This window comes from Oncorhynchus masou, chromosome 14 (assembly GCF_036934945.1).
Source record: "Oncorhynchus masou masou isolate Uvic2021 chromosome 14, UVic_Omas_1.1, whole genome shotgun sequence".
NCBI lineage: Eukaryota > Metazoa > Chordata > Actinopteri > Salmoniformes > Salmonidae > Oncorhynchus > Oncorhynchus masou.
Window position 1 is genome coordinate 25,001,259 of NC_088225.1, and position 16,309 is coordinate 25,017,567.

General features: G+C 46.5%; 1 protein-coding gene across 1 annotated transcript in view; it reads right to left on the reverse strand.

Annotated features, from left to right (window-relative positions):
• Window positions 1-312: 312 nt before the first annotated feature.
• arhgap17b (Rho GTPase activating protein 17b) overlaps window positions 313-16,309 on the reverse strand; it is a 17,644-nt gene continuing 1,647 nt past the window's right edge. Inside the window, 18 exon segments of the mRNA XM_064985778.1 lie at window positions 313-900; window positions 4,685-4,756; window positions 4,759-4,912; window positions 4,914-5,104; window positions 5,395-5,469; window positions 5,472-5,515; window positions 7,453-7,659; window positions 7,661-7,762; window positions 8,879-8,996; window positions 9,149-9,240; window positions 9,599-9,712; window positions 9,835-9,915; window positions 10,222-10,261; window positions 10,264-10,302; window positions 12,510-12,621; window positions 13,597-13,724; window positions 14,481-14,562; window positions 16,049-16,188. Of these exon segments, the coding sequence (XP_064841850.1) occupies window positions 749-900; window positions 4,685-4,756; window positions 4,759-4,912; window positions 4,914-5,104; window positions 5,395-5,469; window positions 5,472-5,515; window positions 7,453-7,659; window positions 7,661-7,762; window positions 8,879-8,996; window positions 9,149-9,240; window positions 9,599-9,712; window positions 9,835-9,915; window positions 10,222-10,261; window positions 10,264-10,302; window positions 12,510-12,621; window positions 13,597-13,724; window positions 14,481-14,562; window positions 16,049-16,188 (1,943 nt within the window). The 3' untranslated portion in view covers window positions 313-748.

Below are 16,309 nucleotides of genomic sequence, written 5' to 3' on the forward strand. Positions count from 1 at the left end.
AGGACAAACAAATGAGCAATTTCCATTCAAAAAATATTCCTACAACCACCATACAATGTACCACAGGGAGGAAAGTTACATCATACAAACATAGAAGTTCTGAGCTTTTAGGTTTACAAGCTTAGCCTCCCACCCAGCCCCAATTCAATGTCAACATTCTACAATGGATCCAAAGATGAAACAGTATATTCAGATCCGATGCTTCCAGGTACTGGGTCATAACATTACAGCTTCGCCAGCATTGGAGTTCAGTGGTTTTTATATATATATATATATATTATATATATATATATATATATATATATATGTCCAGTCCCAGTACAGGCTTGGTTGATTCAATAGAAAGCTACAGTGGCATCTCTAGCTGCAGGCCAACTTCCTATCATGTTTAGCAGAACGAAGGTTCAGTGAACATGGGGTGATCCTGTGGTTCAGTTCCAATACTGTTGATGGTTTATGGATGGAAGGGTGTTGGTGTTGAGGGTGTGCTGGGTGCCAACAGTGTTGAGTTTGGATTATGGAGTAAGAGAAGGTTGTCTAGTCCCTGTATTGTTGTAGAGAGTAATGTTGGCTAGGGGTTGTTTATTATTGCTCACTGGATTGATGAGCAAGGAGTTTGTATGGTCCAGTCTGTAGAGGCTCAGGGCTGACTCCAACTACGGCGATAGGATGAATGGCTAGCATATTGCCAATTGGGCAGAGGCAGAATGTTTTTTGGTGATGTCTGTTGGAGTGATCCCTCCCCCTTTCACAGACTGGTGCTCTCTGATTGGATCTCAGGGTCCAAGGGAGGGGTTGAATAGGGGGAAGGCTCATGACCAGCAGAGCTCTCCCCTTGTATGTCCACCATAATTTCAGGGATAAGGGCTCGGCCAATCCCCTTCAAGTTCAGGCTGGCATCTACAGAAGACATTTAGATTGACAGGTAAGTGATCACAGGTAAGTGATGACAGGTAAGTGATCACAGCCTACTAGGGTTAGGATTAATTACATTTTAATTCAGGCAATTCAGGGGATAAATTTAAATTCCAGTTTAAGAATTGAGAAGTGGTATTTATTAGCCAATTCAGGAGATAAATAAAAATTCCAGTTCAAGAATTGAGAAGTGCTATTTATCGTTTTCAATTATGATTTTTCGATTTCAGATCACTTCCCGAATTGATGCAATTGACCTTAACCCTGCAGTACACCACTATCAGTCTGCAGCAAGAAGCTCTACAGAACAGACAGAGGCACACACATCAGTCACCGAACAGACCATATCCACACCTCAAACCTAAGGAAAGCACACAAACTCTGCATCCTGGAGAAAAGACACCAAGGATTTGTCATATTGCAATATATATATATATATATAAATAAAAATAAAAGGAAATATATTTGACTATGACAGGGAAGTTGAATGCCACTTTTGCATCCTGGAGAAAAGACACCAAGGATTTGTCATATTGTAAAATAAATATATATATATATAATAAAAAAGGAAATACATTTGACTATGACAGGGAAGTTGAATGCCACGTTCTAGTCACAGTTTGTACATTTTCCGATGTGGGAAATGTGATTTCAATAACAGAGTGACTTGGAGAGTATTGTTGATATGTTACTCTGAAATGCTAGAAGTGCATCACCTGGGTTCTGGAGTGCTTCAAAGAAATGAAGCCAATTCCAGTCATTTAGATGGTCTGGACATGAATTTTCAAATATCCCACAACTCTTTGCTTTTATGCAGATTCATTCTAAAGTTAATGTCCAGGCCTTCTATTACACTGCTCAAAAAAATTAAGGGAACACTTAAACAACACAATGTAACTCCAAGTCAATCACACTTCTGTGAAATCAAACTGTCCACTTAGGAAGCAACACTGATTGACAATAAATTTCACATGCTGTTGTGCAAATGGAATAGACACCAGGTGGAAATTATAGGCAATTAGCAAGACACCCCCAATAAAGGAGTAGTTCTGCAGGTGGTGACCACAGACCACTTCTCAGTTCCTATGCTTCCTGGCTGATGTTTTGGTCACTTTTGAATGCTGGTGGTGCTTTCACTCTAGTGGTAGCATGAGACGGAGTCTACAACCCACACAAGTGGCTCAGGTAGTGCAGCTCATCCAGGATGGAACATCAATGCGAGCTGTGGCAAGAAGGTTTGCTGTGTCTGTCAGCGTAGTGTCCAGAGCATGGAGGCGCTACCAGGAGACAGGCCAGTACATCAGGAGACGTGGAGGAGGACGTAGGAGGGCAACAACCCAGCAGCAGGACCACTACCTCCGCCTTTGTGCAAGGAGGAGCAGGAAGAGCACTGCCAGAGCCCTGCAAAATGACCTCCAGCAGGCCACAAATGTGCATGTGTCTGCTCAAATGGTCAGAAACAGACTCCATGAGGGTGGTATGAGGGCCCGATGTCCACAGATGGGGGTTGTGCTTACAGCCCAACACCGTGCAGGACGTTTGGCATTTGCCAGAGAACACCAAGATTGGCAAATTCACAGTCATGGTGTCAGTTTGGTGTAGGGTGGCATTTCTTTGGGGGGCCGCACAGCCCTCCATGTGCTCACCAGAGGTAGCCTGACTGCCATTGGGTACCGAGATGAGATCCTTAGACCCCTTGTGAGACCATATGCTGGTGCGGTTGGCCCTGGGTTCCTCCTAATGCAAGACAATGCTCGACCTCATGTGGCTGGAGTGTGTCAGCAGTTCCTGCAAGAGGAAGGCATTGATGTTATGGACTGGCCCGCCCGTTCCCCAGACCTGAATCCAATTGAGCACATCTGGGACATCATGTCTCGCTCCATCCACCAGCGCCACGTTGCACCACAGACTGTCCAGAAGTTGGCGGATGTTTTAGTCCAGGTCTGGGAGGAGATCCCTCAGGAGACCATCCGCCACCTCATCAGGAGCATGCCCAGGCGTTGTAGGGAGGTCATACAGGCACGTGAAGGCCACACACAGTACTGAGCCTCATTTTGACTTGTTTTAAGGACATTATCAAAGTTGAATCAGCCTGTAGTGTGGTCTTCCACTTTAATTTTGAGTGTGACTCCAAATCCAGATGTCCATGGGTTGATAAATTTGATTTCCATTGATAATTTTTGTGTGATTTTGTTGTCAGCACATTCAACTATGTAAATAAAAAAGTATTTAATAAGAATATTTCATTCATTCAGATCTGGGATGTGTTATTTTAGTGTTCCCTTTATTTTTTGGAGCAGTGTATTTGACTTAGATAAGAAATAGGAAGTAGAGTACCGACTGCACCGTCAGTATCAGACTGGACCATCGCTTGGACTATCCCAGGGGTGTCAAGAGTGGTTAGTTAACAAGGGTAGCTGTAAGTAGCCTTCAACCACAGCCATGGCACAACGGGGTGGGAATCACACGCATGTTATTTACTATTGGCAGACAGGGTTAATGCATTGGGCTCAACCACACACACACACACACACACACACACAGGCAGACACACACACACATGCAGACAAACACACGAGCACGTACGCACACACACGGAGAGCAAGGGGCTGCAACTCAGAGCGTCAGCCAATCATATCCTTACCATTACCTGCCTCTCAATCTCAGCTCACAGGCAGGGCGGCAGCTCACACATCTGCAATATTCCAATATTTACCCATCATGCATTTTAAATTAAATCACCACAATTACAGTGTATGGTGTGCGTGAGGCGATACTAAAGGCAGTGAGACCAGAATCCAAGTGAACAAACACCTTTCATGGTTATATTTCTCTCTCTGTGAGAGTCCTGATGAAATCACACAATGCTCGATTAGCTAGCATTGTCAGCAGCATATGATTTCATTGGCAGTTGGACAGTTAACTGTGTTAATACAGTAGGAAGACTTCCTGTTGTGTTTGCTTTGTGTCACTGTTTAATATCTAATACATTTGTGCATACACTTTTTATGTAGTGCTTTGTGTGTAACTATGTCTGAAACAGACTTAGCCAGAGCTTGAAAAAAAAGATTCTCAAAATGTCCTTCGACTAAAGAAAGAATGCATAGATAACATGCAGTGTGTGTGTGTGTGTGTGTGTGTGTGTGTGTGTGTGTGTGTGTGTGTGTGTGTGTGTGTGTGTGTGTGTGTGTGTGTGTGTGTGTGTGTAAATAGGGCCAACAATACATCAGTATGTGCTACTGCAATACCGTGTCTGAGTCAGCCAGGGAGCCTCCTGCTCTGCTTGAAACCTTGAGAGTTCCTACCAGGAAAACTGCCACCCCACCCACCCCACCCCACCCCCACCCCACACCCACACACCCCCACACACTCCTCTGTTGAGATTCGTTTCCAGCTCTGATTATTATGTGAAGCTAATGAAGGAGCTGATTGGTGAATAATAGACTGAAACTCTATCCTTCTTTTAGTCATCCCTCCATCCTTCCTTTCTCTGGCTGCATTTTAGACTGTGTGTCATACCTTCTAGAGACAACCTTTCTCACCAGAGTGTTTCCTTCTTTACCACACGATGTATCATATCTCTGATAGGATATGGGCTGTGATTCTATCACCTGTGACTCACACAGCACATATTGAGAGCTGCATGGAGTCCTCTGTTGTAAGGTATACTGGCCAACTAGCGTACCCAAGTAAGTTTGTGTCATGACAGTTTAATATCCGTTATAGTCATGAGTAGTTTGGATTGGGAAAGGATGGACTGTAACTTTACCGGTGATGACCTTGGAGGCAGAGCCGCTGGGCCCGTTGCTGTCATCATTGCTGGGCGGCTGACGGGGCGGGGAACTGTAGGTCGGGAACGTGGCTTCGGAGCCGGCCTGGTGGGGCGAGGGAGGGAGCCAGAGTGGAAGGAGGATAGAGGGGTGAAGGGGGTGGAGGTTGGACCATCGTGAGGAGGGGTGCTAGGGGGTGTGGGGGTGTGGGGCGGAGAGGGGTCTGACATCCCCCTGAGACTGAGGGGGCTGTGGGGGCGGGTGGCAGGGGGCGTGGATGGGGGTTTCTTTACCAGAGTGGCGTCGTGGAGCGAGGAGGGGGTAGGGGTTGTTAGGCGCGAGACTGTGGCCAAGGGTAGAGATATTAGCTACAAAGGGGTTGGCCTGTTTGGGTGGGGCAGGGGCTTGCTTCTTAGTACCTGGGGAAGACAAAATAAAACCATGGCTTTAAACTATGAAATCACACTGATCAAAACACTGATAAGTACGTGAGTTAAAAGGTCTGAGCTTCTATCTGATTTGATGGATGCTATTGTGGTCCTCTGTAGCTCACTTGGTAGAAAATGCATGCATGACTGTAAGTCGTTGTGGATGAAAGTGTCTGCTAAATTGGATATACTATTTGAAGTACGTTGTGTCAGTCTCTTAAGTGGAAACTACCAGAGGGTGTAGAGAGGTGTGGTTGGGTGGTCAGAGTGTGTTCTCTCACCTCTGCGTCCAATGTGGGGGCTAGGACCCCTGCATCCTGCCTGGGAGTGGGGCATCCCCACGGTGAGCTGGGAGCCCCGTTCCTCAGGGGAGCGGGGGTGGTGGTGGGGTCATGGCCAGGGCTGTAGAGATAGAGGACAAACCCACTGTCACCTGTCAGTCTACAAGCCAGGTCTCAATGCAAAGTGATGACATGCAAAAACTGCATCACAGGTCAGGGTTTGTTACTTCCTTGGCAATCGTGTACAAAGAACAATTACAGTGACAATTAGCCAGTTACATGAGTCAAATCATAACATGGAAAGATTAAAGACAATTACGTCTCTCAAAACACAGTGTGTTTCCAACTGACACAAAACAGATGGAAAAACAATAAAGGAAACACAGGAAGTTCATTCAAGGAAAGTAATTACAGTTGCACATGCATTGAGGATAACCAGAGCAGGAGTACCAAGCCTGCTTGGGATGATCCCAGCATGGTAAACCATAGGGCTGTGAGTCAAGAGTTTGGGACAATCACAAAGCAAACATTAGACAACTACATGAAACGCCAAAGCAGACAGGTATGCATGCTGGGGGAGGGCTGACCAACAGACAGGTATGCATGATGGGGGAGGCTGACCAACAGACAGGTATGCATGCTGGGGGAGGGCTGACCAACAGACAGGTATGCATGGGGGGAGGGCTGACCAACAGACAGGTATGCATGCTGGGGGGAGGGCTGACCAACAGACAGGTATGCATGACCAACAGACAGGTATGCATGGGGGGAGGGCTGACCAACAGACAGGTATGCATGCTGGGGGGAGGGCTGACCAACAGACAGGTATGCATGCTGGGGGAGGGCTGACCAACAGACAGGTATGCATGCTGGGGGAGGGCTGACCAACAGACAGGTATGCATGCTGGGGGAGGGCTGACCAACAGACAGGTATGCATGCTGGGGGAGGGCTGACCAACAGACAGGTATGCATGCTGGGGGAGGGCTGACCAACAGACAGGTATGCATGCTGGGGGGAGGGCTGACCAACAGACAGGTATGCATGCTGGGGGAGGGCTGACCAACAGACAGGTATGCATGCTGGGGGAGGGCTGACCAACAGACAGGTATGCATGCTGGGGAGGGCTGACCAACAGACAGGTATGCATGCTGGGGAGGGCTGACCAACAGACAGGTATGCATGCATGTATGCATGGGGGAGGGCTGACCAACAGACAGGTATGCATGCTGGGGAGGGCTGACCAACAGACAGGTATGCATGCTGACCAACAGGGGTATGCATGCTGGGGGAGGGCTGAGACAGACAGGTATGCATGCTGGGGGAGGGCTGACCAACAGACAGGTATGCATGCTGGGGGAGGGCTGACCAACAGACAGGTATGCATGCTGGGGGGAGGGCTGACCAACAGACAGGTATGCATGCTGACCAACAGACAGGTATGCATGCTGGGGGGGGCTGACCAACAGACAGGTATATGCATGCTGGGGGAGGGCTGACCAACAGACAGGTATGCATGCTGGGGGATGACCAACAGACAGGTATGCATGCTGGGGGAGGGCTGACCAACAGACAGGTATGCATGCTGGGGGAGGGCTGACCAACAGACAGGTATGCATGCTGGGGGAGGGCTGACCAACAGACAGCCACATGAACGGTCTGGACAGACAAATATTTAGGAAGGCTGGTATGAAGGCAGACACTTGAGGGAGCAGGACCAGCACCCTGTCTGGGAAGGGATAGGACAATAGACAAGCACCAATAACAAAGCTGCTTCCTGGATCACGAGGAGAGGCCTTTCAACAAACAGCTAAATCATTGGCTTTGGGACATCGGTTTGATTTACAGCATACTTGATTTCATTGGGTGTGATTACAACACACTGTATCAGCCTGCATAGAACAATATGGGACAAGCAAACACAAAAGGTCAATGACAGAGTGAGTAGCTGTAGGTTGATCAATCAGGATCGACAGCAGGGCGGCGCGTAACCTTCTGGTTTCTGTTTGGCTGATTGGTGACGGGAGGGGGGAGGGACTCAGTTTCTGCTTCCTCCTTACCTATTCTCCTCAGCGCTGTGCTGGGTAAGAGGCAGAGGCTGCTGCCCTGTGGCCACCTGGACCTCTGGTGCCCCACCCAGACCCCCACCCTCCCTAGCCAGGCCAGGCTGGCCAGCCTCCGTACTCCCACACAGAGTTTGCTCCTGGGTCTGGGGCTCAGCCACAGGCTGGGTCTGGGTGACTCCTCCAGCCTCTGGCGGTGGTAGGGGGCTGGAAGGCGGGCGAAGAAGCATGATGGTGCTGTTTTCTATTTAGAGTGGCAGCTCTACGTGGGGTGGGGGTGGGGTCACCCAGTTTGTTAGGAGTGGGGCTATACAGAGGGGAGAGGGGAGAGAGTGAGGGGTGAAGACACACCGATGACAACATCAGAGAGGTGAGAGACAGAGACAGAGAGAGAGACAGAGAGGAGAGAACAGACAGAGACAGAGAGAGAGAAGACAGAGACAGAGAGGAGAGACAGAGAGAGAGACAGAGAGGAGAGAGACAGACACAGAGACAGAGAGAGACAGAATGACAGAGACAGAGAGGAGAGAGACAGACACAGATACAGAGACAGAGAGGAGAGACAGAGAGAGAGACAGAGAGGAGAGAGACAGACACAGAGACAGAGAGAGACAGAATGACAGAGACAGACAGAATGACAGAGACAGACAAAGAGACAGGGACTGACAGAAAGACAGTTAAAAGAGAGACCACTCCAGAGAGAGAGAGAGAGAGAGAGAGAGAAGAATGAGGTATTAACCAAAGGCCTTTACTGAAGCAGAGATCACATGATTCTAGTTCAAGTGAGCTTTGAACTAGTGAACTTTGAGCTCCTTCCATTTCTTACAGCTTGACAACAGAATAGAGTGACAAAACACACAACCAGTAACCTAAAATCTAGGCTTTAATAGAGGTGGCATATAAGGGGTTCAAAGTGTTAAACATTGTTTCGTATTTCAGAATGGTGACACAGCTTGATAAAAGTGTGATTCAATTCAAGACAAGTGAGGGTTAATCCTTATATCTCCTGAAAGAATGTGTTAAATTTAAGAACAATTCTTAGGTGAATAAAAGTGTGCTTATTCATCACATTCACCGCTGGCCTCGGTTTAAACACACATTTTATTGGTTTGTTTCTTCAATCATCTTACATATCGGTAATACTGTAGTGTTAAAACACACACAAACACATTGGAATGGGCTTTCACAAACTGGGATTCTGGATTCACAAACTGTCTCCTAGGGTATAGCTTGGACTTTATGAAGAAGGCAGTGGCTGTTCCTGCTCCCCAGCAGGTGTTTCCTTGACTGTGATGGACTCGTCAGCCACTACATAGAGGGCTGAGACGGCCGCTGCCCCCTGGACTCCTGCCTGGTCAGTGTCCGGGCATGGATGCTGAGACCTGGGCTGGGACGGGGGCTGCTATGGGGGTAGGACAGGTACCTGTCTTTGCGGGGAGTGTCCCCGTCCACCAGGCTTCCGGGACGTCGCCTCTCGAAAGGGCCTGGGTCAGGTTCAGGGGTCATGGCCACGAACATACCCGACACGTTAAAGTCCACGTCTGGTGAGAAGTGAAACACAGAGGTCAGCAAACAAGACAACGGGCATTTCCTGTTCTATGTCGAGTGAGGAGTAACTTGGGAGTAACATAGTCACTTAGATAAAGACTTTCTGTAACACAATCCCTCCCAGGTTCAAGTAGAGGTCTCTTACCATCTGGGAAGAACCAGTCAGCGTGCTGGATGATGGGTTCTATGATGGCCACCACATGGACCGAGGTAGCAGCAGCCATCTCTGCCAGAGTCCTGGGGACAGAGACAGAGATCAACATCAATGAAACATCAAGCTAAATTAACTACTGTACAACTACTACTAATTGTTTACCTCAAATGAAGGGATGGATTTGTAGAAATAAGTAGATGGGGAAGCACTGCTAAGGTACACAATGGTGTTTTTTTGTAGACAGAAGGTGCTCTTTGGTAAAAGGGGTAAATGGGTCATCAAAAAAGAAAGGAGGACCAAGGCACTTGGAAACAACGATTTTAAACGTGTTTTCTTTGTTTCCATGGAACGTGCCATACAAATAAAGGAAGTGTTACGAATTATAAGAAGAGTGCCTTGGTCCTTTCTTTTTGATGCATGGGATGGATGTGTATTGCTCACCCCTCAGTCTTGGACCAGAGCAGGTTGGGTCCCAGCACTATGGCGATGTTACTGGGAGTCATCTTATTGACCTCACTGTCCTGGGCCAGCTTGGCTAGGAACTTTACCAGATACCTTCAAACAAAATCCCAATGGGGTATTGAACCATAGACCTTGTGTGCATCTCATAAATAAATCACCTTTGGGAGCATAGAATTCCAATGGTGGACGATTATGTTTCCAACATTGACACTCACCTGAAGTTGGTCTTGTGGTTCTTTGGCAAACCGTCACATGCCACCCACAAAGCCTGAAGCCTCCTGTCTGGGTCAGACACACTGTACAACACAACATTACACACCCAAATAAGATGGTACAATGTTTCACAGTCTCTGTAATAAACACTTGTTGGGTTTGGGTCGTATTCATTAGGGCACACCATAGCAAACTCTTTGCAACGGAAAACGCAAAAAATGATTCATTATTTGCCAAATCCGCGTTCGGTCCGTTTTCTTCTGTTTTGTGCCTAGTGAATACGAGCATGGTCTTGAAAAGTGTTTCACTGCAGAGTGTGATGAGTATATTCTCCAGTGTATTTGTGGACAGTGAATCATTGCGTACAGGTGGATATGTAGTAGTCTTACTTGGAGGCTTGTGTCCACTCATCATACAGTGAGAAGGTCAAAGGGGTTCAGGCAGCTCTCTGAGGTAGGACTTCAGGGCTCCTGGACAGAGACAACACAACCACAAATATGGTTCATTATAGAACATGAACTGAATGGGGTTCAGGCAGCTTCAAGGATCCTGACAACACAACCACAAATATGGTTCATTATAGAACATGAACTGAATTCAGGATCCTGGACAGGGAGACAACACAACCACAAATATGGTTCATTATAGAACATGAACTGAATGGGGTTCAATTGTGCTTTTGGAAGTAGTGGGACTGTCCTCCTAAAATCAAATCAAAGTGTATTTGTCACGTGCGCCAAATACAACAGGTGTAGACCTTACAGTGAAATGCTTACTTACAGGCACTAACCAACAGTACAATTTCTAAGTAAACAACAGGTATTAATTGAACAATAGATAAGGAAATAAAAAACAACAGTAAAAAGACAGTAAAAACAGAGTGCTATATAACAGTAGTGAGGCTATATACAGACACTGGTTAGTCGGGCTGATTGAGGTAGTATGTACATGTAGGGATGGTTAAAGTGAGTATGCATATATGATAAACAGAGTAGCAGCAGTGTGAAGAGGGGTTGGGACACACACACACACACACACACACACACACACACAATGCAAATAGTCCGGGTAGCCATTTGAATACCTGTTCAGGAGTCTTATGGCTTGGAGGTAAAAGCTGTTGAGAAGGATTTTGGTCCTAGACTTGGCAGTGCGGTACCGCTTGCCTTGCGGTAGTAGAGAGATCAGTCTATGACTGGGTGGGATCTTTGACAATTTTTAGGGCCTTCCTCTGACACTGCCTGGTATAGAGATCCTGGATGGCAGGAAGCTTGGCCCCAGTGATGTACTGGGTCGTACCCTCTTTACAACTGTCTTGGTGTGCTTGGACAACTCTAGTTTGTTGGTGAAGTGGACACCAAGGAACTTGAAGCTTTCAACCTCCTCCTTTTCCTGTAGTCCACAATCATCTCTTTAGTCTTGGTTATGTTGAGGGATAGGTTATTATTCTGGCACCACCCAGCCAGGTCTCTAACCTCCTTCCTATAGGCTGTCTCGTCGTTGTCGGTGATCAGGCCTACCACTGTTGTGTTGTCTGTAAACCTATTGATGGTGTTGGAGTCGTACCTGGCCACGCAGTCGTGGGTGAACAGGGAGTACAGGAAGGGACTGAGCACGCACCCCTGAGGGACTCCAGTGTTGAGGATCAGCGTGGCAGATGTGTTGCTACCTACCCTCACCACCTGGGGGCAGCCCGTGAGGAAGTCCAGGATCCAGTTGCAGAGGGAGGTGTTTAGTCCCGGATCCTTAGCTTAGTGATGAGCTTTGAGAGTACTATGGCGTTGAATCCTGAGCTGTAGTCAATGAATAGCATTCTCACGTAGGTATTCCTTTTGTCCAGGTGGGAAAGGGCAGTGTGGAGTGCAATAGAGATTGCATCATCTGTGGATCTGTTTGGGCGGTATGCAAATTGCAGTGGGTCTAGGGTTTCTGGGATAATGGTGTTGATGTGAGCCATTACCAGCCTTTCAAAGCACTTCATGGCTACGGACTTGAGTGCTATGGATCTGTAGTCATTTAGGCAGGTTGCCTTAGTGTTCTTGGGCACAGGGACTATAGTGGTCTGCTTGAAACATGTTGGTATTACAGACTCAATCAGGGACATTTGCCAGTGACACTTGCCAGTTGGTCAGCACATGCCCGGAGTACACATCCTGGTAATCCGTCTGGCCCCGCGGCCTTTTGAATGTTGACCTGTTTAAAGGTCTTACTCACGTCGGCTACGGAGAGCGTGATCACACAGTTGTCCGGAACAGCTGATGCTCTCATGCATGCCTCAGTATTGCTTGCCTCGAAGCGAGAATAGAAGTGATTTCGCTCGTCTGGTAGGCTCATGTCACTGGGCAGCTAGCGGCTGTGCTTCCCTTTGTAGTCTGTAATAGTTTGCAAGCCCTGTCACATAAGACGAGTGTCGGAGCCGGTGTCGTACGATTCAATCTTAGCCCGATGTTGGCGCTTTGCCTGTTTGATGGCTCATCAGAGGGCATAGCAGGATACATGATACTTTTCAACTCAAATATACACCATTCCCACTGGACTGAATACGGTCTCAAATCCAAAGATTGCAGATTGTATTGTCTTCCACTCTGCACCCCCAAATTCAACCCCTGCATAGACTATTGAGAGTAAAGGGGAACAAAAACAACTTTAATGAGTTATGTAAGGAAATGGGTCATACCAGCTACAGCATGGGGGTCGGAGTAAAACTCCTCTAACTGGGAGGTGGAACAGTCCAGCGCTGCCTTCAGCTTCTTTAGTTTGGAGGCCCCAGCAGCGATTCGGAACAGACCCTGAGAAGAGAGAGATACGGTTTTAAAGTCTTAAAGTTTACAAATATTTTTTTCTTCATAGAAAATTAGAACTGGTTCAACAAACTAACCACAGTTAGATACAAATATAAATGAGGGAAAATGACAACTTGCATTGAAATGAGAAGCTCTTTGAGGGGGAAATGGATGTCTACTTTCTGTTCTAAAATTAGAGAAGGCCGTCTGGTTTGGGTATGACTGAGACAAGGAAGGAGGGAGAAAATAGATACCATCATATCACATCTAGAGATACGAGTCTTTGAGGTTGAGCGAAGGATATTTGCAACAACAGTTCTGACTGTATAAAAAGAAACGAAAGCGTTACAGTTGAAAACTTCCCTCCAAGGCACGAGGCTGGTTAACCAACCAAAGAACCAGACCACAGATGTCATCAGTACCAGACCGTAGGCTCTTACTCAGCATGTGTGTGAAATGGCAATTGCCTAGTCTTCTGTCTGTAACATGTTGGTCTTGATCATAAAGGAGTGGGTAGTTTGCTACACATTAGATATGGATAGGGTGACTTACCCTCAATAACTAGTAGTGAAATGAGACCTAGTGAGAAGCACTATAAAAACACTAGCCCAGGGTTACCCAACTGGCGGCCCGCGGTCCAAATGATTTGAATTGTCCCCCCAAGTTTTGTTGGACCTGACAGACTGTAGAAACACCAGCAAATCAGCTCCAAGTGTTTTTCATTTTGGAAATCTGTTCCAAAGCATTCCCACCCATAATGGAGAGATATACAGTATGTGATCGTATACAAATGTAAGCAAGGTTTGAAATTATTATGTTTTAGTCCAATATTATATCTGTTTGGGCTTCTTGCAGTCAATTTGCAGTCTACAAATGATTTGTAATTCTATTCTGGCCCCCTGACCATCCACTCAAGAAAAGATCTAGTTGATCCCTGCGCTAGTCCATTCTTTTCCTCATCATCGTCATGGTGATGGTTACCTCCTCCTTCATGCCAGTCTCCAGCAGCATCATGACACAGGCCTCTAAGGGCAGGGCGATCTCACGGTTACTCCTCTTCAGGTGCTCTTCCAGAGCCGTGCCGTACGCAGGCTTCTCCATCCATGAGTCTGTACACAGGGCACAACATGGCCGCCAGCGTAGGTCAGTTTCATTATCATGAACCGTATGTGAGGAAACAAAGATTCTGTTCTGACTGCTAGTTTATTCCTGTCATTTTAGAGCACGACTAACCGATTGCTCACTAATAACCAACTGCATCTTAGCACATGTCATTAATTGATCTGTTCCAGAGTGAGACCAGGGCCTCTATTCAAAAGCGCTCAGAGTAGGACTGCTGATCTAGGACCAGTTTAGCCGTTCAGTTCATAATGAATCAGCTTTATACAGACAGGGGGATACCGGCCCAGATGTGACTGTAGATGTTTTTAAGACAATAGAGCCATTTTCACTCAAATCTCATTTAACCTGATTCAATCTAATTCCTATTTCATTAAGTCAGAGAAAAACTGCTCATTAGCACCTCTTTGTTTTACTGCTAAGGAAATGAAGAGCCAAGACTTAACAAACAGACGCCAGTAAAGTCACTTGAGATTTTCTCTTTTTATATCAAACCTTTATCAGACTCGGTATCCTACTTAACATGACATGAACAGTTGGCTGTGCTTTGTGAATAGTGGCTTTGAAATGAAAGAGGTAACACATATCTGACCAAGGTGATGCAGTCAGAACATTCATTGCATGAAGTGAGAAAGCATTTTGAATCAACATTCAGCTGAATTTATTCTTGCAGGGAAGAACATTAATGTTTGGTATTTTATCAAGAAAATTGTTAACAGGTTTTGATTCATTAAGGTCTCCTTTACCGTTCTGTGCCTGTATGGTCGGCAGGACTCCTTCCAGAGCAGCCAGAGACCTCCTGTGGTAGTCAGCCTGGGCCTCTACCAACTGATACACGTTCACATGGCATCACACATTCACATGGCATCACACATTCACATGGCATCACACATTCACATGGCATCACACATTCACATGGCATCACACATTCACATGGCATCACACACATTCACATGGCATCACACACATTCACATGGCATCACACACATTCACATGGCATCACACACATTCACATGGCATCACACACATTCACATGGCATCACACATTCACATGGCATCACACACATTCACATGGCATCACACACATTCACATGGCATCTCACACATTCACATGGCATCACACATTCATGGCATTCACATGGCATCACACACATTCACATGGCATCACACACATTCACATGGCATCACACACATTCACATGGCATCACACATTCACATGGCATCACACACATTCACATGGCATCACACATTCACATGGCATCACACACATTCACATGGCATCACACACATTCACATGGCATCACACATTCACAAGGCATCACACACAATCACATGGCATCACACATTCACAAGGCATCACACACATTCACATGGCATCACACATTCACATGGCATCACACATTCACATGGCATCACACATTCACATGGCATCACACACATTCACATGGCATCACACATTCACATGGCATCACACATTCACATGGCATCACACATTCACATGGCACACATTCACATGGCATCACACATTCACATGGCATCACACACATTCACATGGCATCACACATTCACATGGCATCACACACATTCACATGGCATCACACACATTCACATGGCATCACATATTCACATGGCATCACACATTCACATGGCATCACACATTCACATGGCATCTCACACATTCACATGGCATCACACACATTCACATGGCATCACACACATTCACATGGCATCACACACATTCACATGGCATCACATCACACATTCACATGGCATCACACACATTCACATGGCATCACACACATTCACATGGCATCACACATTCACATGGCATCACAGACATTCACATGGCATCACACACATTCACATGGCATCACACACATTCACATGGCATCACACACATTCACATGGCATCACACATTCACATGACATCACACATTCACATGACATCACACACATTCACATGACATCACACACATTCACATGGCATCACACACATTCACATGGCATCACACACATTCACATGGCATCACACATTCACATGGCATCACACACATTCACATGGCATCACACACATTCACATGGCATCACACACATTCACATGGCATCACACACATTCACATGGCATCACACACATGTATATTGTATCACATTCAATTTATTCCAAATGCCACACCTTAAATTCCCTGGGGGTCAAGAAAGTTATTCAATCCAATACTTCCCTACTGTAATGTAACAAATGATGAGCTAATGTGGGTGAAATGTGATCTGAAGGAAATGATGATGTTATGATATAGCCAGGATGAAGGATACTCACAATAACATAGTATCGGGCGTAGTCGCCCTCCTTGGAGGAGAAGTTATACATGTCAGCAGACAGCTGGTCCTGAGGAAGGAAGACGTGAACATCAGCATCTTGTCCCTCCAAATGTGGTGGAGACCCACTTCTGATTGGGTCTACACCACAGAGAGAGTATTCATCCTCGACACAGAAGGGGAGTCTGTTTGGGAAAGGGCCGAGACGGAGGTTATAGATATATGTGCTTGTGACGTTGTATCTTGTCTTGAAGCTGCAACA